The 23,352-nt window shown below is 66.7% G+C and overlaps 1 protein-coding gene across 1 annotated transcript in view; it reads left to right on the top strand.

Moving 5' to 3' along the window:
- ADGRB1 (adhesion G protein-coupled receptor B1) overlaps positions 1-23,352 on the top strand; it is a 64,083-nt gene that overhangs the window by 29,489 nt on the left and 11,242 nt on the right. Inside the window, exons 17-23 of the mRNA XM_039232996.1 lie at positions 5,173-5,314; positions 11,480-11,583; positions 13,729-13,831; positions 14,469-14,619; positions 15,630-15,699; positions 17,046-17,112; positions 19,140-19,225. Of these exons, the coding sequence (XP_039088927.1) occupies positions 5,173-5,314; positions 11,480-11,583; positions 13,729-13,831; positions 14,469-14,619; positions 15,630-15,699; positions 17,046-17,112; positions 19,140-19,225 (723 nt within the window). The remainder of the gene's footprint in view (positions 1-5,172; positions 5,315-11,479; positions 11,584-13,728; positions 13,832-14,468; positions 14,620-15,629; positions 15,700-17,045; positions 17,113-19,139; positions 19,226-23,352) is intronic.

Below are 23,352 nucleotides of genomic sequence, written 5' to 3'. Positions count from 1 at the left end.
TGGGCCTCCTGATAGGTGAAGCGTGCTTTAGCAGGGCCTGTGCCTCGGACAGTTGCTCTGGGGAGCTGGAGGGGAGGCCTGCCATCGAGGGTCTCCAAGGCCAGGCTGAGAAGCTTTGAGGAGCACCTAGGAGCCCCCACCTGCAGAGACACTTCGCCTGCTCCCTGTGGCCCCAGCCGGCTGTGCTGTGCCCACTCCCGCTTCTTTCCTTCTTCCTGTCGTGTGGGAGGACACCCATGAGTCATTCACACTCTGGTGCGAATTAGCCCATCAAACCCCAGGGGACCCTGACGGGCACAGTCCCGTAACAGACCTGCTTTGTGGGCTGGCAGGAGGCATCGTGAACCAGCAGCAAATGCCGTGGTTCGATGGGTAGACAGGGGGGATGGGGGCGGAGGGGGGCTCTCAGCGCACCCTCTGCATTTCCATCCCCTGCTGTGCCATGAGAGGGCGGGCCCGTGGGCCGTGCCTCCCTGTGTCTCCCCGAACAGGGTGCTGGGTAAGGATCTGTGCCCACTTCACAGGAGGGGGAGCTCAGCTCCGAGTGGCCGGGATGCTGTCTGCCCAAGGGGGGAATGGGGCTTGGCTGCCCCATTCCCCCCTCGTGGGCTGGGCACCGGCCAGGTGGCAGGGGGACAGGGGGCCACAGGCTGGTCTCCGAGGCACCTCGGCTCCCCCACCCTGGGCCCCGGGGGGCGCCTTGGCGGTGCTGTCAGAGGGTTGGGGAGCAGGCCCGTGGTGGTCGAGTGCCGGCTTGTCCTCTCTGAGCCGCTCTCGCGTGGAACGCAGGGACAAGGCAGTGGCCCCACACTGAACCAAGTGTGACATGAGGTGGGGGTCTGCACTGGGAGCCCTGGAGGGTCAGACTCAGGGAGGGTGGACAGGGGCCCTGGGGTCCTGGGGGGGCTAGAGCCGAGGACCACATGGGGCTGGCACTGTGGGGACGATGGGTGGAGGCCAGTGACGCATTTCCACAGTGGCTGGGAAATGCGGTGGGGGTCCTACCACCCACCACGGGGGGTGACCAGCGGCCATCAGACTGTTGGTGACTTCTACAAGGAGGCCAGTCGGATCTGCTGCGTGGTCTGCGGGGGGGAGGGGCAGGGGGCACCCCCACTGCGCACCTGCGGCAAGGCGAGCCGGGACAGGACCCGAAGCCGTGAGCAGCGCCGAGTGTGTGATGGGGGAAGGTCCCCAAAGACGGAGGCTGTGGGTCAGGGACGGCCTGACTGCGGGAGCCGGGAGCTGGCCGTGTGGCCCTGGCCGTGTGGCCGTGTGGCCGTGTGGCCGTGGAGGTGGAACCAGCCTTTCAGCACGTTGGGTGGTGGGATGAGGGAGGCGGGGCTCTGCCCTGGGAGCCCTGGTCTGATGGGGGGAGACAGCCGTTTTATGGGAGCCCTGATCTGAGAGGCCCAGTGGCCCCCTCAGCCCAAGCAGGGAGGGGCTCCCGCTCTAAGCCCTGGGCCCCCTGACCCCCTGGTCCTGGGAGGTGCCGCTGCCCCAGCTCCTCTGTCACCGTGGACCCGTGGGGTGGGGGGCAGGTGTCGCTGACCCAGATTCCCCAGGCCTGGGCTCAGGAAGGTGGGGGGTTGGCTCCATGACCCAGTTATTCCGAGTTTCTGAAGCTCAGACAAGAGGCAGCAAACGGTGTCCCCGTGTGGCCGCTGTGTAGAGGAGGCAGGGACCCGCCCGTGCTGCAGACACGGGACAGATGTCCCTGAGGCCGGAAGGGTGGCGGGCGGGTGGCTGTGGGAAGAACTCCCAGGTTTGAGGTATAAGAAGGTAAAGCCTCCAGGAGGGCTGAGAATTCCCGGCCTTTCCCAGGTCGGGGGGGCCTAAGATGTCAGTGGGGGCGCTCTGGTCAGGGGCCACCCGGCCAGCTGTCTTGCTCAATGTCAGCCCTTGGCTGGTGTCAAGGGCAGCGCAGCAGGCCTGGCTGACCATCTGAGCGACCTCTTCTCCTGGCCTGGGCCTGGGCCGGGTCCCCTCTGGAGCTGCTCTCCAGGGTCCAGTGGTTCAGAGGCTGTGTGTCCGGAGGGCTATCGGCCAGATAAACCCTGCAGTCCCGCCCTCCTGCTGCCTTGCTGTGCCGCCCTGGACAACGGCGGCAGCTCTCTGGGCCTCGGCTTCTGTGTCTGCACAGTGGAGCTGAGGGTTGTTGCAAAGCTTAAGTAATGAAACGCACGGGGCGCGGCTTCCGTCAGGGTGTGAGAGGCCAGAGGCCGGTCCCTGTCCCTGTGCTGCCTGTCAGGAGCCACGCCTGATACAGGCCGCAGGGGCCTGCAGGAGCCAGGGAGGTGCGCCGCCGAGGGAGTCTGCCCGCGGTCCTGCGGGGTCGGGAGGAGCCCCAGCCCCTGGCTCCAGGTCCAGGCACCTTCCAGGTCCGCCAGCAGCTGCCGGCCTCCCAGACCTGGGGCCGACCAGCTGTTCTCGGGAGCAGGGTGGGGGCTTTCTCGCGCCCTCCGTGGCCTGCGGCTGCCGGGCCGGCAAAGTGGGCAGCAGTTCCTCGCCGCCTCCTCTGAGAAGCTGGCGAGCTGACTGGCGTCCCTATCGGGAGCCTGAGGGGCTGCTCCCCCAGGAGGTGGCCTGCCCCTATCAGCGTGGCGCCCTTGCGGACTCGCGAACCCTGGCCGGGAACCTGCCAGGCTGCTGGCCCCAGCCAGCCCGGCTCCTCTCACCCTGGGCCTCAGGGAGCTGTCCCCGCCTTGTCCTCCCAGGCAGAGAGCTGGGGTCCAGGGGTCCCCCCCACGCCCACCCCCGCCACCGCCACCCAGCTCTGCTCAGTGGATGAGAGCAGAGGCCGTGTCTGTTGAATCTGGAGAAGCACGGCCGCGCCTTGAACCCAGGAGGCCGGTCACAGACCCCCGCTCTCGAGAGCAGCTGCTGGGCTAACGTCGCGGACAAGCAGTTGGCTCTGTCTCCAGACAGTGCTCGGAGCGCGCGGCGCCTGTGCCATCGGCTCTCTCGGGGTCTGGTCAGTGGCTTCCACTTTCGAGGCTGGAGCTGCACTTGCAGCCCGGGGCACGCGGACAGGCCACTGCTGCTGGGGGCGGGGACAGACGGCGGGAGCCGGGGTCAGCCGGGGCTTCAGCCCTGCACCCCTGTCCTGCGTGGTGCTGGGGAAGCAGGGGGAGTGTGGGTGCGCCGGGCACCCCGGCCAGGCCCCGATAAACCTCTGGCCAACGGTGTGGGGAGGACCGGGCAGGACGCGGGCGGTCCCCGGGAGCTCCAGGACTCCCTTCGCGTTCCTTCCATCGTCCATCGTCGGTTCTGGTCTGTAGTTCGGGGTCTTTCCTTCTCCGGAGGAAAGGAGGGGAGAGGCCCCTGCCACAGCCTCAGCAGGCTTTGACTTCGGCCCCACCGCACGCTGCCCTGGGGCTAATGGCTACTCCGGCGGTCAGTTTATGGAAGGACGAGCTTTGAGCTCCGCGACCCTTGGGGACGTTCTGTCTTCCCACTGAACGGCAGAGATGGAGCAGCCTGGCTGGATCGGGTTGCGGGGTACTCCCGGGGCCACAGGGCCCGATGCACCCCACGGAGCCTAGGGCTGGCCCCTGGGCCTTGCTGCTGCTGTGGACTCAGGCAGCCCCTCTGGCCTCAGTTTTCCCCCTCCTTATAAAGGGGGTGGGTCCCTTCTGGAGGGAGGAGAACTGAGAAAGGCCGAGGCCCTGGCTTCCGGCCCAGCTCCGAGTATATCCCTTCTCCCCCGGGCCTGAAGCTCTGGAAGGCGATTGTGTAACATCTCCAATTGCACAGACTCTGGGGCTCTCTGGTACCTGCAGCTCATGAGCCTAAGCATTCCGGAAGACGCGAGCCCTGTGCTGGGCGCCTCGCGAGCATCTGCCCACTTCATCCTCCGGAAAGTCCTGCCCCCCATTTTAGAGCCGAAGAAATGAGCTAGGGGTGAGGATGGGAGCCTTCCGAGGTGACACAGCTAGCAGAGGTGGCAGTCTCGGGTTGTGTGTGTTTGTGTGTGTGTGCAGGGTCAGGGCCCCTGTGGGGAGCACCGGGCAGGGAGCAGCTCAGCCCCCAGCCTGCCCCGCACACAGGAGGGCTGGCTGGTGGGGGGAGCAGGCTAGCAGAATGGTCTGGAGGCACCAGTATCTCCCTTGGGCTGCGAGCAAGTGGAGCTGCAGCAGGACTCGGGGGGAGGGGGGCCCTGGGAAGACCCTTCTGCGGAGACCTCGAATGTTGCCCTAAAGTCCTGGGGGCAGGCACGTCCGAGAAACTTGGCGACAGGGCAAGCGTTTTGCGACCCGGCCTGAGAAGCAGAGCACTCCCAGCTGTGGGTGCTCATGTGCAGAGTTTCTGTTCCGCCTCGGACCTCCTGGAGCCCCCTCCCCCGTCTGCAGCCGCAGGTCCCGGGGACCCAGGGCCGCACCCCATGGGTGACTTCTGCTGGCCAGGCTGCAGCCCGCTGAGAGAAGGCAGGCCCCAGCCCTGGCCCAGGTGCGCTGGCTGGACGCTCCTGAGTTCCCGGACCTGCGGGCCGGCCTCGAAGGGTGGGGGACTTGCGTCCACAGCGACCGGTGCACAGAGCGCCCGAGTCCTTCAGTCCCTGTTTAAATGGAAAGGCGCAGTGAGGGGCCTCCAGACAGCGGGGAAGGCTGTGTGTCCCAGGCCTCGGCTGCGGAGGGACGCCGGGGGCGACCGGCCCGGCGGAGGTGGATGCGGGAGCGGGGGCGGTCCCAAGGTCACCAGCGCCGCTCCGGGCTCCGGGGCGGAGTAGCGGGGGCGGCCCCGGCACCCCTCCCAGCGCGCCCCCGCCCCGCCCGCCGCCCCCGGCTTGGCTCTGCTCCGGCTCTGGCTCCGGCTCCGGCTCGCGCGCGGGCTCCGGTTCGCTCGCGCGCGGGCTCCGGTTCCGGCTCGGCTCGGGCCCCGGCTCGGCTCCGGCTCCGCGCCGCTCCGGCTCCGGCGCTGGGGGCGCGGCGGGCGGGGCGCTCTCCGGGCGCGGGGCCAGGGCCCGGCGCCCCGCGCTCCCGCGACTCGCTCTCCCGTGGCTCGGCGGCGGCCATGGGGCGCGGGGCTCCGGGGGCCGGCGGCGGGGCGGGCGCGCGGCTGCGGGCGCAGGTGCGGGCGCGGGCCGGCGGGGACAGGGGGCCGGGCCGCCGGCCGCCCGCCGCTCACGCCGCCCCTGTCCCCCCCTCCCCGTGTGTCCCGTCCTCCCCCCAGGCCCTCCTCCCCCGCCCCCCCGCAGCTCGGGCCCTGGTCGTGGCGCGGCTGCCGCACGGTGCCCCTCGACGCCCTCCGGACGCGCTGCCTCTGTGACCGGCTCTCCACCTTCGCCATCTTAGCCCAGCTCAGCGCCGACGCGGTGAGACCCCGGCAGGGCCGCGCGGGGGCGACGGGCGCGGGGGGCGCGGGGGGCGCGGGGGGAGGGGGTGGCGCGGGGCGGGCGCTTCCGGCTCAGGATGGGCGCGGGAGGGGCCGGATCCATCCCTGCCCGGGGGCCGTGCGCCTGGCTGCCACCCCCCCCCCCCCCCCCCCCCCGCAGCCTGGCCTGGCCGGCCTCTGGAGAGGGTGGATGGGAGCTGGGTGGGTGGCGGTGTGGAGTTGGGGACTGGCCCCGGGAGGGGCTGAGCTCCCTTCCCCTGTCCAGTGACTGATGGGTGAGTCTCCCCCACTCTCCTTGGGGGCTTGGGACCTTGGAGGGAACGGACCCTCGGGGGAGCTAGGCAGGCTGCGCCCAAGCTTTTGGGGGACTGGGGAAGGCTCAGCCTGGCGGAGCTGGCACACCCTTTCACCTGGTGGGTGTCCCCCTCAGCTGGGGGGCAGGGTCCTGGCCTGCCTGGGAAAGGGCAGGCAAGGAGCTGCCGCCTAATTGGGAGACCTTCCCCAACCTCCCCAAGTAGTCCTGGGCTCTGGAGGCAGCTGTGTCCCCAGGTACGAGTCCTGGGGTGCCTGAGGGTGCTGGATCTGGCCCAGGTCCCCAGCCCTCCTGGGGAAGGCCCCATCATCTCAGGGCCTCCTTTTTGTTCCCGTGATTCTTGTGGGGGCTGCTGGTTTCTATGGTGATGGCATCTGGGGCCAGCTCCCAGGCTGGAGCCCTGGGTGCTGGGCTCAGCCCACCAGGGCTGATGGACTGTCTCGCCCAGGGCCGAGCTCCATTCACCGGGTCCCAGGAAGCCCCCCCAGCCATTGGGCCCCCTGAGGAGGGAAGGGGCTCCCAGAGATGTGAGTCTGGGCCCAGTGGGGAAAGATCACTGAGTGGCAGACGTGGCGGACGGACTGTGCAGGGGACCCGGCTCTCCTGGAGTTTGGGGTTGCAGGCCCTCATCAAATGGGGGCATCACAGATCTGCCCTCTAGGAAACCCTGGGTTCCATGTGGAAAGTAGCTCCAGGCCTTTCTGAGAATGTTCTGCCCACCACCCGTTTGTCCAGTGGGACGTGGGTACGGAGAGCCACGTTGTCAGCCAGAGTCCCTGATGGCAGTGGAACTGGACAGGACCTTCCACTAACAGGCAGGGGCCTGAGGCCGGGGAGGGTGCCCTCAAGGTCCACAGCCTTCCTGGGCCAGGCCTCAGGTCTGGGGGCAAGTCTGGCTGGACAGGGGTCTCTGCTTTGGGGCCTGACCTAAGTATGCCCTCCCCCATCCGGCTGTCCCTGGGACAGGGCTGTCGGCGTTACAGACTCTGGGCCGGGGTCCTGAAGGCAGGAGCCAGGGCCATCCCAGGGGCTCCCCGGAAGAGGTGGCTTTCTGCATAGGTAGTCATCAACGGTAAAGCAGCAGGCTTCTTCTGCAGCCAGTGGGGCTGGGGGCTTTCTGAGACCTCCGCGAGGCCAGAGCAAACAGGAGAGGCCCAGCCTTGGGCCCCCAGGTGACTCCTCATCCTTAGGAGTTTGAGGAGGAAGGCCCGGGGCAGGGGAGGTTCCGGAGTGCAACATGCGCATGGGGTTAGAGTTCAAACACCCACTTGCCCCCGACACACAGGGACTCTGGCCTGGTCTTCCATCCCTCGGAGCCTCCGTTTCCTCTCCTATAGAGTGGAATCAGCTGTGTGTTACTCAGGGCGGCTGTGAGGGGTGGCCCAGTTGATGGGGGGCCGGGGGAGCTCCTGAACCAGGCTCTGCAGTGCGGTGGGGGGGGGTCAGGGGGGCTGCGTGCTGTGGATGGAGCCTTCCACAGACAGGTGGCGTCCGGGTCGGGGGCTGAGCTCCAGGTCAGCTCTGGCATGGAGGTCGTGTCTGATGAGGGGTGGGTAGCCGGTGCTGTGACACCAGGTGCAGAAGGCTTGGCCCCCCGGGCGTCTCCCAGGAGACTGACCCGCGCCGGGCGCAGCATCTGGGGGCCGCTGTGCCAGGGCGGGCAGACAGGAGCGCAGAGTCTTGGTCTGTGAAGGGTTTGAGCTTGTGTTTGGGGGGGAGGGGTGGGTGACATCCCCCCGTGTCCCTGCAGAGGAGCTGAGGCTGAAGGTACAGCAGCTCACGCTGGCCGGAGCCACCTGCCCGCCACGGGCCTGAGGGCAAGCTGCCTGGCCTCTGTGAGCCTCGGTTTCCTCAATTGTAAGACGGCACCGTAGTCGGCTCTGCCCGACTGTGTGACCTTTTGAAGGGCGCGTGGAGAGCTCAGAGCCCAGGTGCCAGAAGAGCTGGGGGCGGGGGGCTCTGCCTCCCACCTGTGCTCGCCTGCCGGCCTCTCCCTCTCCTTTCCCGGCCAGCCCTGGCCCCAGCGAAGGGTGACCCCAGAGGTACTGAGTGGGGGGGACCAAGCTGTTGTGCACCCCGTTGCCCCATCTGACCCCTGTGCCCACCCCCAGCCCTGCCCTGGAGGAGCACGGGGTCCGATGGGGGAGATGAATCTGTGTTCAGAGAGGCCGGGGACACAGCAGCAGCCTCCCTGCCTCCTGGGGGGTTGGTTTGGGAGGGGCGCATGAGGAGGAGGTTTGGAGTGGGGCCCTGAGGGGTGAGCAGGAGTTCGGCAGCTGAGCTTAGAGGACGGGGGTGACAGTCGTCCCGGGGAAAGTGAGGATGGCAGAAAGCAAGCGGGGGGGATGGGGCGGGGCTCAGGGCAGGGGTGCTGGGGTGCGGGCACTGGGGCAAGGCCAGAGCTGCGGCGAGCTGGGCTGCATCCTGAAGGCAGCGGGGAGCCGGGTGGCTGGGGGGTGATGGAGAGTGGTGTGGGGTTGGGGTCTTGGAGGGATCCAGCAGGAGTGGCGGCGGAAGAGCCCGGCTGGCAGGTGGGGTGGTGGCAGAGGTGGGCTGGGCCGGGCCTGGGGCGGGATGGGGAGCACCTGCCTCTCCGCTGGCCGGGGTTGGATGGCCATGGGGATTCGGGTCTGAGCAGCTGGCTGCGGCGTCCCCACCAGGGACCGGAGAGAACAGGGGAAGAGGTGGGGTGCTGTGATCACCCCCCAGGAGCCGGGGACAGATGAGACCCCAGGCCAGGGCAAGGAGGGAGGGGAGGCAGGACCCAGGAGTCCCCCAGTCCCGCCCGAGCTCTGCGGGGAACCAGAACGTCAGACCCCAGCTGTGCGGCTGACCGCTGGAAGGCTGAGTAACTGCTCTGAGTCACATCTGTGAGGGGGCGATGCTGCCTGCCTCCGAGCTGCCGCGGGGACGCCGCTCAGTGAGAGATTCACAGCGCGCAGCCTAGCCTGGCGCGTACGGCCGTCTGTAAAGCCCGGTTGTTGCTGGTGGTGTTTCTGAGATGTGCCTGAGCCTGTGTCCCTAGCCTCACCGGGGGCAGGGTTCAGCATGTGACGGGCGCCACGCCGCAGTGGGTCAGGGATGAGCTTGTGCTGGGGTCAGGGCTCAGTTACGTGGGAGCTGGGAGCCACGGGGGTGTTAGCAGTAGCAGGACAGCCAAGATGGTGCTGGAAGAAGGAACCGTGTATTTAGGATGCATCAGATGTGTACTCAGTTGGGGAGGAGCTTGAAAGGAGCTGAAGTGGTAGAAACCAACGATAACCGTGCAGACAACAAAAGAGAGAGGCTGAGGGTAGGTGGAGGGCGGGGACCCTGCAAAGTCTGAAAACAGGATGAGGGAGCAGAGAGAGAAGGGTTGGTTCAGACCAAATGTTCAGTGAGGGCCTCTGCGAGGTGGTGACATCTAAGCCGAGGGAAGAGCCAGCCATGTGAAGGTCAGAGGAAGAGCACTGGGCAGTGAGAGGAGCACGTGCAAAGGCCCTGGGGTGGTACTGAACTTGGCTAGGGAACCGGTCTCCAGCAGGAGGCCGGCTGGCTTCTGCCTTTTCTCTCTATGTGTGGGTTGGAGCCCATCTCCTGCCCTGGAGATCCCTAACCCAGCGCCCCCAACAAGAGCTGGAGCTCCGCGGGACCCCGGCCCGCTCACTCCGTGTCCCCTCTCTTCTCCACGCTGTCTGGAACCTGCGGGGCCGGGGCTGTCAGGAGTGACGGATGAGCCAGGTGGAGGAGGAGGGAGTGGACAGGCAGGGGAGGGGGGATGGCAAGCTGGCGGGCACGTGGCTGCCAGGCCTAATGAGGGCAGATGGGGGCAGATGGCCACAGAGGTGGGGGCCGCAGCCGGCCACAGGGCGGGTGCCAGCCACTTGCTCCACCACCCGTGACTTGTGTGGCCAGCCGGCCTTCAGGGTCACCTGGCAAGTTCAAGGGTACAGGCTGTGGCCTCGAGCCCCCCCTTCCCTGGGTTCTGTGCTCCCTGTGTGGACACGCACTTTGTGCGGGAGCTGCACCGGGGTGGTGCCCCCAGGGACCGCTGACTGCTTGGCCGACCTTGGGTGACTCTTCTTCTTCCGGGAGCCTGCCTGCCCTGCCCCCAGCCAGCCGGCCGGCCGCATCGACGGGGCGTCCGTGCAGGGCCGGGCCCGGGGCCCAGGAACGGGAGGACTCCGGCTGCAGGGAGTCTCCGGGCAGTGGGGCCCAGCCTGGAAGAGCAGGGCCGGGGGCTGGAGGCGGTGTTTCCGGTGTTGGGGGGGGCAGAACGGCATGCGCTGGTGCGGACACCGCGCTGTCGGGTGGTGTGGGCAGCGGCGCCGCTGGACGGGCTGTGGGGCGCCCTGTCCAGGGCGCTGGCGCTAAGTGCCCGGGGAAGGCGCAGGGCACCAGCTGAGGGCAGGCGCTGTGGGCTGGGCCTCGGAGCCGGTGGAGTGGGAGAGGCCCGCGGCAGCGTGCCCGGGTGAGCCGGCGCCTGGCAGCTGCCCTGGGGGCTGTCTGCGAGTCAGACTTGGAGCAGGGCCAGGACTGTCCACTTTAGGGTGGGGGACCCCTAAGCAGCCCCTCGTCCCCCAGCCGTGCTTTCCTGTCACGCCCCCCCCATGCCCCCCCCCCGCCCAGAGGCGCCAGGCTGCGCTGGGCCGCGGTCACCCTCCTCCGCCCCTCCCGCGGTCTCTGGGCCCCTCCCGCGCAGGAGCCTCAGGCCGAGCTCAGCAAGTACGCGCCGTCCGCCTGCCACGTCCCAGCGTGCCACGTGCCTGCCTGCCCCCGGGTTCAGTATGGCCCTCGACAGGGACCGCGCGGGCCAGCGGTCACACGGGGGGCGAGCACGGACCAGCCAGTGCTCGGGGCTGCACTGAGTTCCGTGGTGGGGAGAGGCCGGTCTATCGTCCGGCCCGAGAGCCACCACCACGTGACGTGCTGGGGAGGGCGCTCTGGGCAGGGGGACCGTCTGGTGCAAAAGCTCTGAGGTGGGAACGAGGGGGCAGCCAGGTGATGGGGGGGACAGTGTCGGGAGGCGGAGGTAGACGGTGGGCAGGGCCGGGCCCAGTGGCCTCTGGAGCATTCAGACAGCGTGGGGGTGGGGTGCAGGTAGGGAGCTCTGTGAGTGGGCGGGGGCACTCCGAGCAGCGCAGAGGAGCACTCTGAGCGGGGCTGGGAGCACTCTAAGCAGGGTGGGGGTGTGGTCTCTAATGGCATTCTACAAAATTCTCTGGCAACCACTTGGAGAAGAGCTGTGGGGGCCAGGCCAGGGCACGGGTGGGGATGCAGATCAGCGGGCCAAGCACAGTAGGTGAAATGCAGGGACCTGGCGGAGCAGAAGGGAGGTCAAGGGGAGAGTGTAAAGCAGGGGCGCCTGGAGGGGCAGCGGGTGTTGGTGGTGGGGACGGGGCTCAAGGCAGCGGAGGCTGGAGGCGGCCGTCGGATGCTGGTTGGATGCAGTGGGGGCAGTGGGGCCGTGCAGGGAGCCCCGTGTTCCGCTGTCAGCTGCCTTCCGGAAGCATGCAGACTGGGGGCGCTGTCCGCGAGGCGGGGCTGGCGCCCCGTGGCCTGTGTGTGACACGGGGGGATCCCCCTCTGGGATCAGGTGGAGGTGGAGGTCTGTGAAGTGCAGGCAAACGCTTCATCGCCGGGGGGAGGGCGGGAGACCATAACTGTACCCGTGGGGCGCGGCGGCAAAGGCCCCAACCTCCAGCAAGAGAGGAGAACCCCTCAGGGGACTGCCCACTCCAGGGGTCCGGGGCAGCGCAGGAGTGTGGGGGGGGGTGCCGAGGCAAGGCTCCCCCCGCATCAGCCCCCCAGCCTCAGGCCTCACTCTGCTTTCTCCCTGCCCCGAACCCTCAGAACATGGAGAAGGTGATCGTGCCGTCCGTGACACTCATCGTGGGCTGCGGCGTGTCGTCCCTCACCCTGCTCATGCTGATTATCATCTACGTCTCCGTGTGGAGGTGCTGCCTGAGCGTGCGGGGGGGGGAGGAGCAGCGGGTCCCGGGAACCGGGGTGGTGCCTGAACATGCGCGGGCGGGGCTGGGGGTGGCCAGCAGGTCCCGGGAGCCGGGTGTCCGGGGTCAAGTCTTGTCCCTTCTGCTTTGAGGGCTGCCGCAGGGGTGGGCTGGTCCAGAGCCCCTTCCCAGTCAGCGGTACCGTCCCTCCGTGGTCACCACCCCGCCCCCATCTCCCCCTGCCCACCGTCACCACAGATGGACCGCACCTCCACCCCACCTCTGCCACCACTCTCCTCCCTCTGTCCCCCTCCCTCCCCGAGAGTCCCCACCCGCTGCTGCCTGGAAGCCGGGTGACACGGCTGAGGCGGGGCACAGGCGCCCGCGGGGGACAAACCGGTCACCCTTTCCTCCTGCCCCCTGCCGTGCCCACCCTCCTGCACAAGGTGGTGGCCACGCGTCCCCCTCCCCTGGAGGCAGCCCTGGCAGATGCGGGCCGGCCTGCGCAGCCAAGCGCCTGCCCTGGGACCCCGCAGCCCCCACGTTCTGTGTCCTGCCATGTGGACGTGCAAGGCCTTCTCTGAGCCCAGGGTCAGGTCTCAGGGCGAGAACCTCCACAGGGATCCCCAGGCCACAGGGCCGCATCACAGACCCCTGGGCCCTCCCCCTGCCAGGCAGGGTGGGGGTGGGGCGCAGTCCCCACAGTTCCCAGCCCTGGGGTGAGGGACATGTGTGCAGAGGTGCGGGCGGACGGGCATGGGTGCGTGAGGGCGAGTGTGTGCCCATGGGTGGGTCTCACCTCCCTGCCCCCAGAGCCCCACTGTGGGCCCCGCCGAGGTTTAGGACTGGCAGTGTGAGTCAAGGTCACCCGCCCCCTGGCCCGCATCTGCCTCTTCGTGTCTGGCATCACGGGCAGCAGAATCGATGTCGCACCCTGAGGCCAGCAAGGAGACATCGATGTGCCCCTGTGTCCCCGGGGGAGGGGAGGGTCGGCCTGTGCTGCTCGCAGCCCCCATCCTGCCCTGGGGCAGAAGCTTTGAACCACCAACCCCGGCACCAAGCCAGCACCCAGTGCTCCTCCCACTCAGCCCCTCCTCAGACCATCTGTCCCAGTCCCTGTGGGCGTGCTTGGCCCACTGGGCCAGCCCCTCCCTGAGGCCTTGGTTTCCAGAGACTTCTGGGAAAGGAGGCTCGGGACAGCTCCCGGCCTCCAGCCCAGCCTGCGGTGCTTCTGAGGGCTTTGCCGAAGATTCTCAAATCGCCTCCTTTCTGAGCCCTGCTGGCTGAGACCCTGCCCTTGTGAGCGGCAGTCAGGACCCCAGCCCGAGGGAAAGTGCCCCCCCCCAAGGTCACACAGCACATCAGGCCGCATCATGGCCCCTGAGGGGCAGCCCCATGCCCTCTGCTCACCACCAGTCTGGCTCTCGGCCCTCAAGGCCACCGGGAGGCCGCCCTGGAGAACAGGGAGGAGAAGTGATGGCGGCTGCCCCTTGAATCTCGGTCACAGTCCTGAGCAGAAGGTGCCGTCCCCTCCTGCCAATGGAGAGACAGAGGCACAGAGGGGTTGGGCCACCTGCCCAGTGTTGCACAGCTGGAGCGTAGCTGAGCCGCTGCAGGCATGGTCTCTGCAGCCCCCACTCGGAACCACTTTGTCTTCTTGCCTCCAAGTCAGGATCGAACGGGGTGGGAGGGGCTGGTGGGACAGGGGGACAGCTGGGGTGAAAGCCAGGAGCAGGCAGAGACCGGGACCCCAGAAACGAGCTGTGTCCCAGGGATCCAGTGACAGGGAGAGAAGGGGAAGCAATTCTAAGGCTAAGCCCTCCCCAGCGGGAATGGTCAGCTGTGCTCAGAGGCTCCGCACGGCCCTCCCTGGCACCCGGCTGTGTGCTGGGATTGAGCACGTAGTAGTGAGAACGTGGCGGTGACGGTGGCGGTGTGGTCATGGTGGTGGTTGATGGCAGAGATGACGGTGGAGGCATCATGGATGGTGGAGATGGTGGTGGTGGTGGAGGCGGTGCTGATGGCGGTCATGACGGCGGTAGCAGCAACGTCTGCAGGGGGGAGGTGGTGCCGTGGTCTTGGTGTACCCACAGGACCCTGGCTCCCATGAAGACGCCGCCCTGTCGGGCACTGACACCTCTGTCCCCGCAGGTACATCCGCTCAGAGCGGTCCGTCATCCTCATCAACTTCTGCTTGTCCATCATCTCCTCCAACGCCCTCATCCTCATCGGGCAGACCCAGACCCGCAATAAGGCAGGTGGCTCCGCCCTGCGGTGCACACCCAGTGTGCCCAGGTGGGACGGGGTGGCGGTGATGAAGCCCACAGGGTCCCAAGGGAGCTCAGGGCGGAGAGCGCTAGGGCCGCAGAGTCCTCCGCTCTCCTCCGGCCGCAGCGGTCTCTGACCGGGACTCCGTGTCTGGCGTCTCCAGCTGGACTGGCACTTTGAGATGAGCCAGTTCAGGCCCCTGGGCTGGCCCAGCACTGGGGCCCAGAGCGTCCCACCCCGTCTGTGCACTGCCGTGTGGCCCTGGGGGAACTTGCCCTCCCTGGGTGTTGGGTTCACCACCTGCTGAGTGGGTGTGCTCGACGGGTGGGTTTCTGCTGGCACTTGGTGGGTCTCTGAGTGGCCGGGGAAGATGAAAGGAGAGGGGACTCTGTCCCTGGCAGTTTATGGGACAAGCACTCTGGGGGGGGGGGGCGCCGATCAGCCCTCCTGGAGGCTGTGAACCAGGGGACCCCTCGGTGGCTTCCTGCCCAGAGAGTTGACCTCGTGACCACTGCAGACGTGGGTTTGGGCTGTGTCAGCCTCGCCGGGCCCCTCGTGGGGCGGGCATGGGGACAGGTGAGCAGGTACCTGCCCAGCCTAAGCTGCCTGCCGGCCCCGCGCAGGTGGTGTGCACGCTGGTGGCTGCCTTCCTGCACTTCTTCTTCCTGTCCTCCTTCTGCTGGGTGCTCACCGAGGCCTGGCAGTCCTACATGGCCGTGACCGGCCACCTCCGGAACCGCCTCATCCGCAAGCGCTTCCTCTGCCTGGGCTGGGGTGAGTGGTGCCGGGCAGGCGGGCGGTGGGGCCGCCCCTCCCCGGGCCTGCCCACCTCTGCCTGGGCTGGGGTGAGGGGTGCCGGGCAGGCGGGCGGTGGGGCTGCCCCACTGCAGCCCGCCCCCCTCACCCCTTGCTCTGCCCTTGCCCTCCTGGGCCTCTGTAAGGTCGGCAGATCAAATGTGACGCCGAGTTCTATTTGGATTTCAGATAATGACTGATTTTTAAAGTATATCCCATTCAATACTTGGGATGGGGTCATAATAAAAATGTTTTCTTTTTAGAATTTTTTTTTAACTTCTTTTAAAAACATTTTTATTTATTTCTAGGAGAGAGAGAGAGAGAGAGAGAGACAGTGTGAGCAGGGGAGGGTCAGAGAGAGAGGGAGTCACAGACCGAAACAGGCTCCAGGCTCCGAGCTGGCAGTCAGCACAGAGCCCGACGCGGGGCTCGAACCCACGAACCGCGAGATCATGACCTAAGCGAAAGTTGGACGCTTAACCGACTAAGCCACCCAGGCGCCCCTTAGAATTTTTTTAACGTTTATTAATTTATTTTGAGAAAGAGAGGGCACGCGTGAATGGGGCGGGGGCAGAGAGAGAAGGAGAGAGAGAATCCCAGGCAGGCTCCACGCTGTCAGCACAGAGCCCGACATGGGACTCGATCCCCTGAACCATGAGATCATGACCTGAGCTGAAATCAAGAATCCAGCGCTTAACCAATGGAGCCCCCTGGTGCCCAAAAAATGTTTTCTTTTTTATCTGAAATTCAAGTGTGACTCGGCGTCCTGTGTCACTTGCTGACCTGCTGTCATGCCTCTGGTCCCACAAGCCCTCACCCCCGCCCGCCTCCTGTCCCCTTCTCTTCTACTAGGCGTCACCCTCTGCTCAGGGGCCTCAGAGGCACCTTGTGCCCCCGCCTCACCCCACCCACGGGGCTGGAAGGAGGCAGAGGGCGACAGGGCTTGGATGGGGGAGGACCGACTCCCTTTCTTTCTGGTCCTTCCCCAGGGCTCCCTGCGCTGGTCGTGGCCATTTCTGTGGGATTCACCAAGGCCAAAGGGTACAGCACCATGAACTAGTGAGTCGGGGCAGGGTGGGGATGGGGTGGAGGCCGCTCGGCTCCCCCAGACCCTGCCACTGCCCTAGAAGGTGACAGCTGGCTGGGTGCCCGTCTCACAGAGGAGAGACCCAAGGCTGGGAGAGGGTGGGGGCCCCGGGGCTGGAGGCTGGGCTCCTCGAGGGGCTGCTTCCTGTAATTAGCCAGCTCCTCCCGGACGGTGGGCGGCAGGATGGAGGAAAATGAGGCTCAGGGCCTTCAGAGCTTCCCACCTCCTCCTTGGGTACCTTGGACAGCTCTGGGGGCCTCGGTTTTCCCCTCTGTACCAGTGTATGCACCTCTGCGTGACTATAGTGACTGCGGCCCCGAGGAGGGCAAGACAGGTGGTAGGGGGTCTATTTCACAGATGAAGTCAGGAAGGTCCTGAAGGGTCAGTTGGGCCAGGTCCAGGGGCCTTGAATGCCAAGCCAGGAAGCTTGGGGTTATCCTAAAAGCAGTATGGTGATTCCCAGGGTTGGGGGAGAGGCTGGATGGGGCTGTGGCTACAGGCCACAGGAGAGGAATCGGGGAGCCAGAGGCAAGGGGTGGGACTGCATGGGCTTGGCTCTCTGTGGAGCCCCAGGGGGACAGGCCCCACTGGGCAGCAGGGGCAGTAGACACAAATGAGGACCCAGTTATTGGAAACCCCAATAGGGTGAGTGCCAAGGGGTAAATATGGACACTGCCCTCAGCGCTGAGAGGGTCAGGGGTGGATCAGGGGAAGATGAGGACATTAAAGTGGGGTTCTGAAGGATGAAGAGGAGTTTGTCTGACAGCATGGGGTGGATTGCTTAAGGCAGAGGAAACAGCTCAGGAACATTCTCGAAGCTCCCATGGGCCACCATGGGTGGGGAAGTGTGGGGCTGGTGACCCTGTGTAGGGTGAGGAGGGGCCAGGCCAGTGTGTGAGCAGAGTGCTGGGTGTCCCAGCCGTGGGGCCTGGGATGAGTGGGCCGGAGGAGGGCCAGACCAGGGACCCAACCCAGAATTTTGGAATTATGTCAGGAAGAAGGGTCTGTGCATGAGGTTTGGGGGGGATCTAGGAGGAGAGTTGGGGGGCAGCCTGGGGCGGTCAGGACATGCTTCCCTGGCCAGCCTGGCTCTGCGTCGTGTGGTTCCCAGCAGCTGCGCCCCCGCCCTGTACCCGCTTCTCCATCTGTAAGCCGGGGCCCCGAGGGCTGGGAAGCCAGCGTGGGTGCGCGGCGTGCACACAGGAGGGCTGGCCAAGCCCAGCTCCTTCTGCTGCCCGCCAGCATCTCACCTGCCTTCCCGGGGGAGGGGGGGAGGGGGGACACGCCTGGCCACTGACCAGCCTGTCTCCCTCCCCAGCTGCTGGCTCTCCCTGGAGGGGGGACTGCTGTATGCCTTCGTGGGACCGGCCGCCGCTGTCGTGCTGGTACTGAACCCTCCCCGCCATCCCATGTGGCTGTGGGCTGTTTGCGTTGCTCTTTCTGGGTCACCTTGATCACCAAGGGCTGAATGGCGTTCATGGTCCCCCGACCTGCCCTCAGGGTACGAGGGGTGCAGAGGCTGGGCTGCAGCAGTGGCCTTTCATTTCTGTGAGCACAGCATGTGTGATTGTTGGGCACCAGCTGTGTACTTTCCAGGAGATCCATGTGAGTTCACTGGGTGAGTGACTGGCTGAGTGGGGATGAGGGGACAGACAGCCGACCAGGGTAGCGAGGAGTGCCAGCCAGGCCTGAGTGGTGAGTAGAGGAGCCGGCAGAACCTGAGGACGGGGGGCCAGGGCCTGTCCCTTGCTGCCACCAGCTGTCACCCTCTTGAGAAGGAAGCACCCCCTTGTTTTCCCTTGCCACTACTTCCCACACTCCTTTGGGGATGGATGTGAAACGGTGCCATGTGGCACACAGGGTCATTGTCCCCAAGTTAGGGCTGAGCAGGGGGAGCTGGGCACAGCTGGGGGCCTCCACTCGCCCTGCTCGAGCCCAGCCCTCTCCACGCACGGCCATGCCACCCTAAGGGAGGCATCTGGGCACAGGCACGGGGAGGGTGAAGGCGGTGAGCAGCCGGCCTAGCCCGAGGGTCCCGGCTCCTTTATTCCTTGAAGGGAGAGGCCTGTGTGCCGTGCATGTCAATGCCACACTTCAGAGACCAGGCCGGCTCGCCATTTTAAAGACAGGCAACCCGGGAGGGATGGGAGGCTCAGATGGTGGTGGGAGGAGTCCCCATCCCCCACACCCTCTCCCAGGGTGCATCTGGAGGGCACGGCCAGACCCCAGCCCCGGGCCCCATCAGTGACACGGGGACGCACAGGTAGAGACAGCTGCTGTCCCTCTGCCCCTGGCCTTGTCAGAAAATGAGGTCACCCAGGAAACATGCCTCCAGCATTGATGCCCGAGTCCGGGAACTTTCCGTTCAGACAAGGATGAAAGGCAGGGCCTGGCCGCTGCTGTGCGTGGAGTCGTGAACACTCCCAACGAGGGGCTGCAGGGCGTCGGGGCCCCCGCACCCAGATCCAAGCAGTCTGGGGCCCATCCCTGGAACCCAGTCAGGCAGCTTCTGCAGCCTAGGAGCCGGAGGGGGGTGCATTCAGGGTGCAACAGAAAGAGCTGGGAGCCTCCTCCCCCCAGGAGAAGGGACACCCCAAGGTCTCCAGGGCCATGGCTGGGCTGACGGGGGCACCCTGGGGACAGTTCTCTTTGGCATAGGCGGTAGCTTCCAGGACGTTAATAGCAAGAAGCACCTTGAAGAGGCGCCTGGTGGGAAGGGGTCAGGAGGGTACCATGGGGGTGCAGGAGCAGTGTGGCCCCGGGCGGAGCCGGGACGGGGAAGATGTCCCCAAGATGGCCTGCAGGTTGGGCCCCAGTGAGGGATGAGCTTCCTGTTGTGGGAGGAATACAGGGAGCTGGGGGTGAGAGGTTGAGGGGGCACAGAGCACGCGGCACACCCAAGTGTGACGGCAGTGGGATCATAGGACGTCCCTGTGCGGTCTGAGCAGGGCAGGCAGCCTGACCGCTGACCTGTGACGTCTGGACAGATGGGGTCCCAGCTCCGAGAACGCTGCTGACCACAGTGGGGACGGCAGATGGGCCTCTGGCCTGCTCAGGGCCGGCCACCCGGGATCCAGCCTCTGGGGAGAGCCGCAGCTGGGGCAGCCTGGCCCTCCTCATGTCCACCCCTGCCGGGGAGGCTCCCAGATCCTCAGGGAGCAGGTCACGTGGGAGGGTGACAGGGGCGACTCGCGCTGGGGCACCTCACTGCCGTCTGGAGAGCCCCACCTAACCGCTGGGGACTGGCGGGGCTGGCGAGCCCGGCAGGTGGCCCTCCTGCCCCCGGGGCCCCGCCCCACGCCTGCTCCGCCTCCCCGGAGCCCCGCCCCTCGCCTGCTCCGGAGCCCCGCCCCCACGCCTGCTCCGCCTCCCCGGAGCCCCGCCCCCACGCCCGCCCCTCTCTGCCCTGCAGGTGAACATGGTCATCGGGATCCTGGTGTTCAACAAGCTCGTGTCCAAAGACGGCATCACGGACAAGAAGCTGAAAGAGCGGGCAGGGTAGGGCCGCCCCCCCCAGGGGCTCTTCACCTGCCTTGAGTCAGAAAGATCCAGAGCCCGCCCACTGCCCCCGGGCCCCAGAGCAGGGGGGAAACGGGCCTCAGAGGCCTGCGTAGGGCTCACAGCCAGACTCTGCCTTGCCCTGTGCCTCAGTTTCTCCGTCTAGTCCTCAGAAACAGTGAAGCCAATTGTTTCCGGAGACCCTACTCCTGCAAGGACCTCAGGGTGGTGGGAGGGTGCGCCTGCCCCCCCACTGCCCTGCCGTGGAGTTGGGTGACCCCAAGGGAGCATACAACCTGCCCGTCCTCATGGTGGCTTCAGCGACAGGAGGAGAGTATGGGGACAGGCACGATGTTCCTCCTACCTGGGGAGCTGGAGCCCAGAGGGCAGTGCCCGGTGCTCCCAGGAAGGTGCTCCCGGGTGAGCCTGGGACGGCGCTGCTCCCCCAGCCCCCCAGGGGATGGGAGCTCTGAGGTCACCGACGGAGGCCAGATACGGGTGGAGACTCAGCCCCTCTCTCTGTCCTGGGCTGCCCCAGCCCTCTGAGCCCTCCTCACCTCACCTCTGCCTGCTCTCTGCCTCCCTCTGCCCTCGCTGGGCCTACTCCCCTCCCTCCGTGCCAGCCGTCCGTCTCCGTCTCCGTCTGCGTCTCCGTCTCTGTCTCTGTGTCCCCCTCTTCCTGTTCCTCCTGCCACCCCTAGTGAACAGAAGCTTCAGGAAACCATCCTCTCCGGTGTCCGGTGGGTTCTGGTCCTGGTTAGAAAGCTGCCACTCTGCTTTAGGGGAAGTGGACGTCCCCGGAGTGCCGCGGTGGCTGGGAGCCGGGTCCCCTATTCCCTGGGCCTCATCCCCCCAGAGTGGGGATCCGCGTGCCCCGCCCTCAGAACACACTGTCCCCCAGGCCCATCCCCATCAGGCCCAGGGCCACACGCCCGTCTGATGTGGCGATCAGGACGTGGCGCTGGCTCCGAGCCGGGCACTGGTTCGCTGGCTTCCTGCAGTGGCCGTCGGGGCAGGTGCTCCTGTCCCGCTCCATCTCCTACGGCCGAGCGGCCTGAGGCTCTGCAGGGCTGGTGGCTGGCAGAGCGGGTCTGAGCGGGGTCTGAGCGGGTCAGGGATGTGCCAGAGCCCGGGGGTCCGTGGAGCCGCTGCCTCCTGGGGCCCTTCCGGGTGTGCAGCCGGTGCCCCAGCTCCCATGCACTCCCACATGTGCCCATGTGGCTGGGCAGGGCCTGCTCCGCACGGCAGGAGGCACCCTGCACGCTGCCCTGTGTTTGCATGAGTGCACACTCATACACTCACCCACATTTGCACACACATGCACACACCACACTCACGTGCACGCATGTACACACACCCCAAATACTCGCGTGTGTACACTCACACACCCATGCATACACACACCCGTGCACATGTACACACACCCCACTTATGCTTGCACACACATATACACGCACCACATACTTGCACACGTGCACTCGAGCATACTTACGCCACACTGACACAGGCACACGTACACATGCATCACAGTCACACTCACATGTGTGCACTGGCGCACACACACGTGCACACACACACAGGGCCTGAGGGAGGTGCTGCCCAGGTGGCTGGCCAGCACGTGGTCAGGTGGACCACTTGCTCCCCAGCTGGGGCAGTCGCCCGGGGGTGCACAGTCAAAGCAGATACAGGGGACTCTGGGGGGTGCACAGCCAGAGAACAGGGGACCCTGGTGGATGCACGGTCAGAGCACAAGGGACCAGAGGGAAGTGGCCATGGCCTCACTCTAGTTTGCTTTGTGTGAACTTGGACAGATGGGTTCACCCTCTGCTTAAGAGAGGGGATGTGGGGAGTCCCGGCGCTGCCCTCCCCCAGGACCCTTTCATCTGTCTACTCTAATGGACCCCATCCCCTCTGACCCCAGGACCCAGGCCATACCCACTTCCTGTGGCAACCCCCCTTCCACTAGGAACCCCCCCAGGCCCATCCCACACCCAACTCGGATCCAGTCCCACCAGCCCAGCCCCGACCCCTGACCCTGGTCCCCCCACGCCCAGACCTGGAGTCCCCCACCCTTAGCCCCCTCCCAGACCTGGTCCCCCCACCAGCCATTTCTGGGACCCAGGGCCCCCACCCCCAGCCATTCCCAGGACCTGGTCCCCCACCCCCAGCCCACTTCCGGGACCCCAGATGGCCTAGCAAGCCTCAGGCAGGACTGCTTTGGTCCATGTGCCTACTTTGCCCCCCATTTCTGTGAGAACAGTGTTCGCTCACTTGCAGTCAGCCGCCCCGGGCCCCCGTTGGGTGCGCCCTCAAATAGGCCGAGCCTGGAGCCCTCTCTGAGGCCGCCGCCTCCTCCGACACCGCCAGTAACGCCATGTTAGTGCCCCTCCCCCCAGCGTCCCCCCCGCCCCGCACCTGCTCTGCTGAGTTACATTCTGTTTGTTTTAAGCTTTTTCTGTCATCTCTGTCACCTCTGCCGTCCACTCTGGGGATCCTCCCCACCCGGCCCTTCGCCAGGCTCCCCTTCTCCGTGCAGCCGGGGACGGGACGGGGCCGGGGCAGCGTGAGAACTCTGTGCACTGTGTGATTGTGTGTGTGTGTGTGAGCGTGGGGGGGGGTGAGTGTCCCGTGAGTGAGCATGGGAGCGTGTGCAAGGCACTCCTGGCCATGGGGGGACCCGGGTTCAGGGCAGGCTGGGTCCACTGAGGCAGAATCTGAGTTGGGAGGCCTGGGCGGGGCCAGGTCTCCAGGAATGCCCGCTGTGTGCCTCACACGGTTCCTGCGCTGGGAGGGCGCCACCCCGGGGCCGGTCATGAGAGCCCTGGGGGACATTCCCCGCCAGGTCATGCAGCAGGGCCAGGTCAGGTCACCCTGAGCCACACTCACGCCCCTCCCCCACATCAGGGGCATTTGACCTTCCAAAGGGTCAGACGGCACCACTGCCCGGGGCCTCCCTGCCAGCCACTCCCCTGCCCACTGACAGCCCGGCCTGCACAGGGTCCGGCAGCAGGGGCTGCAGTCCCACAGGGCCCCCAGGCCCGGCATCTGCCAGCCTCCTCAGGCTCTCGCCACCCCCCCCCCCCGACTCTGCCCTGCCTTCCTGCTGCCAGTGTGGCCAGAGAAGGTCTGCTTTGGGAGGGAGGAGGGAGACTCGGAGCCCTGCCCGCCACGCTGGGGACACAGAGGCGCGGGGCCCACTTCTTCAGACTCTGCGCCACGTGCAGGCACGGCACCCCGCGTGGGCCCCGGTACCACAGCTGGAGTCTCAGCACCCAGGGCCCGAGCGCCGGGGATCGGCAGGTCCCCCACCCCGGAAGGGGAGGCGAGGCGGGCCTGTGAGATCTGCTTCTGAAGCCCACGCAGTGGCCAGGAGAGAAGAGGTGTGGGGGCTTCGCGGCGATTCCTGGCTCAGGCCTGAGCCACTGAGCAGGTGGCCAGGGAGCTGTCCTGGAGAAGAAGCAGGGCTGGGCCGGGGTGGGGACCTGGGTCCTGGAGCAGGGAGGGGGAGGAGAGGAAGAGGGGGAGGAGGCAGGCCACCCAGACGGGCCTGGGGAGGGCACAGCCATGCCAGGGCCCCTGAAGGCTCCCCACCGCGGGGCAGAGGGGGTGCACAGCCGGGGAGAGCTCCTGCCCCTGCCTGGTGCCAGGTCCAGCCCGGACCCCGGGTCCTCCACCCTCTTTCCCAGCAGCCCCCGTGCGCCCAGCTCCTTCCTGGTGGCCCTGGTCCCTGAATCTCCCCGTGCCCCTCACCCCTGCCATCCCTCCACTTCTGCTCCGCCTCTGCCTGCCTCATCCTTTTGAGGCCCTCCTGTAAGGAGGGGACCAGGCGGCCCTGACCACCCCACCCCTGGTGGGAATGACCGTGGCCCCAGCGACTCCTTGGGGCCCCTGCAAGGCAGTCAGCTGCCCAGGGCGGCAGAGCCCCGGAAGTTGTGACAGTGGTGAGGGTGGTGGGACCAGGCACATTTCTCAGATGGGCTGCAAGCCAGCCCCGCCGCCGTCACCGTCCCCCGTCCCCCTCACAGCAGCCCCTCCCCCGCAGGTGACAGCACCGTTTAGGAGACAGGTTGAGAGCGGCCACGGTGCGCCTGTGGTGTTGGGGGGGGGGGGGCGGGGAGGTGGCAGGG

Source organism: Hyaena hyaena, unplaced genomic scaffold, assembly GCF_003009895.1.
Source record: "Hyaena hyaena isolate Hyena2069 unplaced genomic scaffold, ASM300989v1 scaffold_69, whole genome shotgun sequence".
NCBI classification, from domain to species: domain Eukaryota; kingdom Metazoa; phylum Chordata; class Mammalia; order Carnivora; family Hyaenidae; genus Hyaena; species Hyaena hyaena.
The sequence above is the reverse complement of the archived record's forward strand: the minus strand, read 5'-3'. Positions and strand labels throughout refer to the sequence as shown.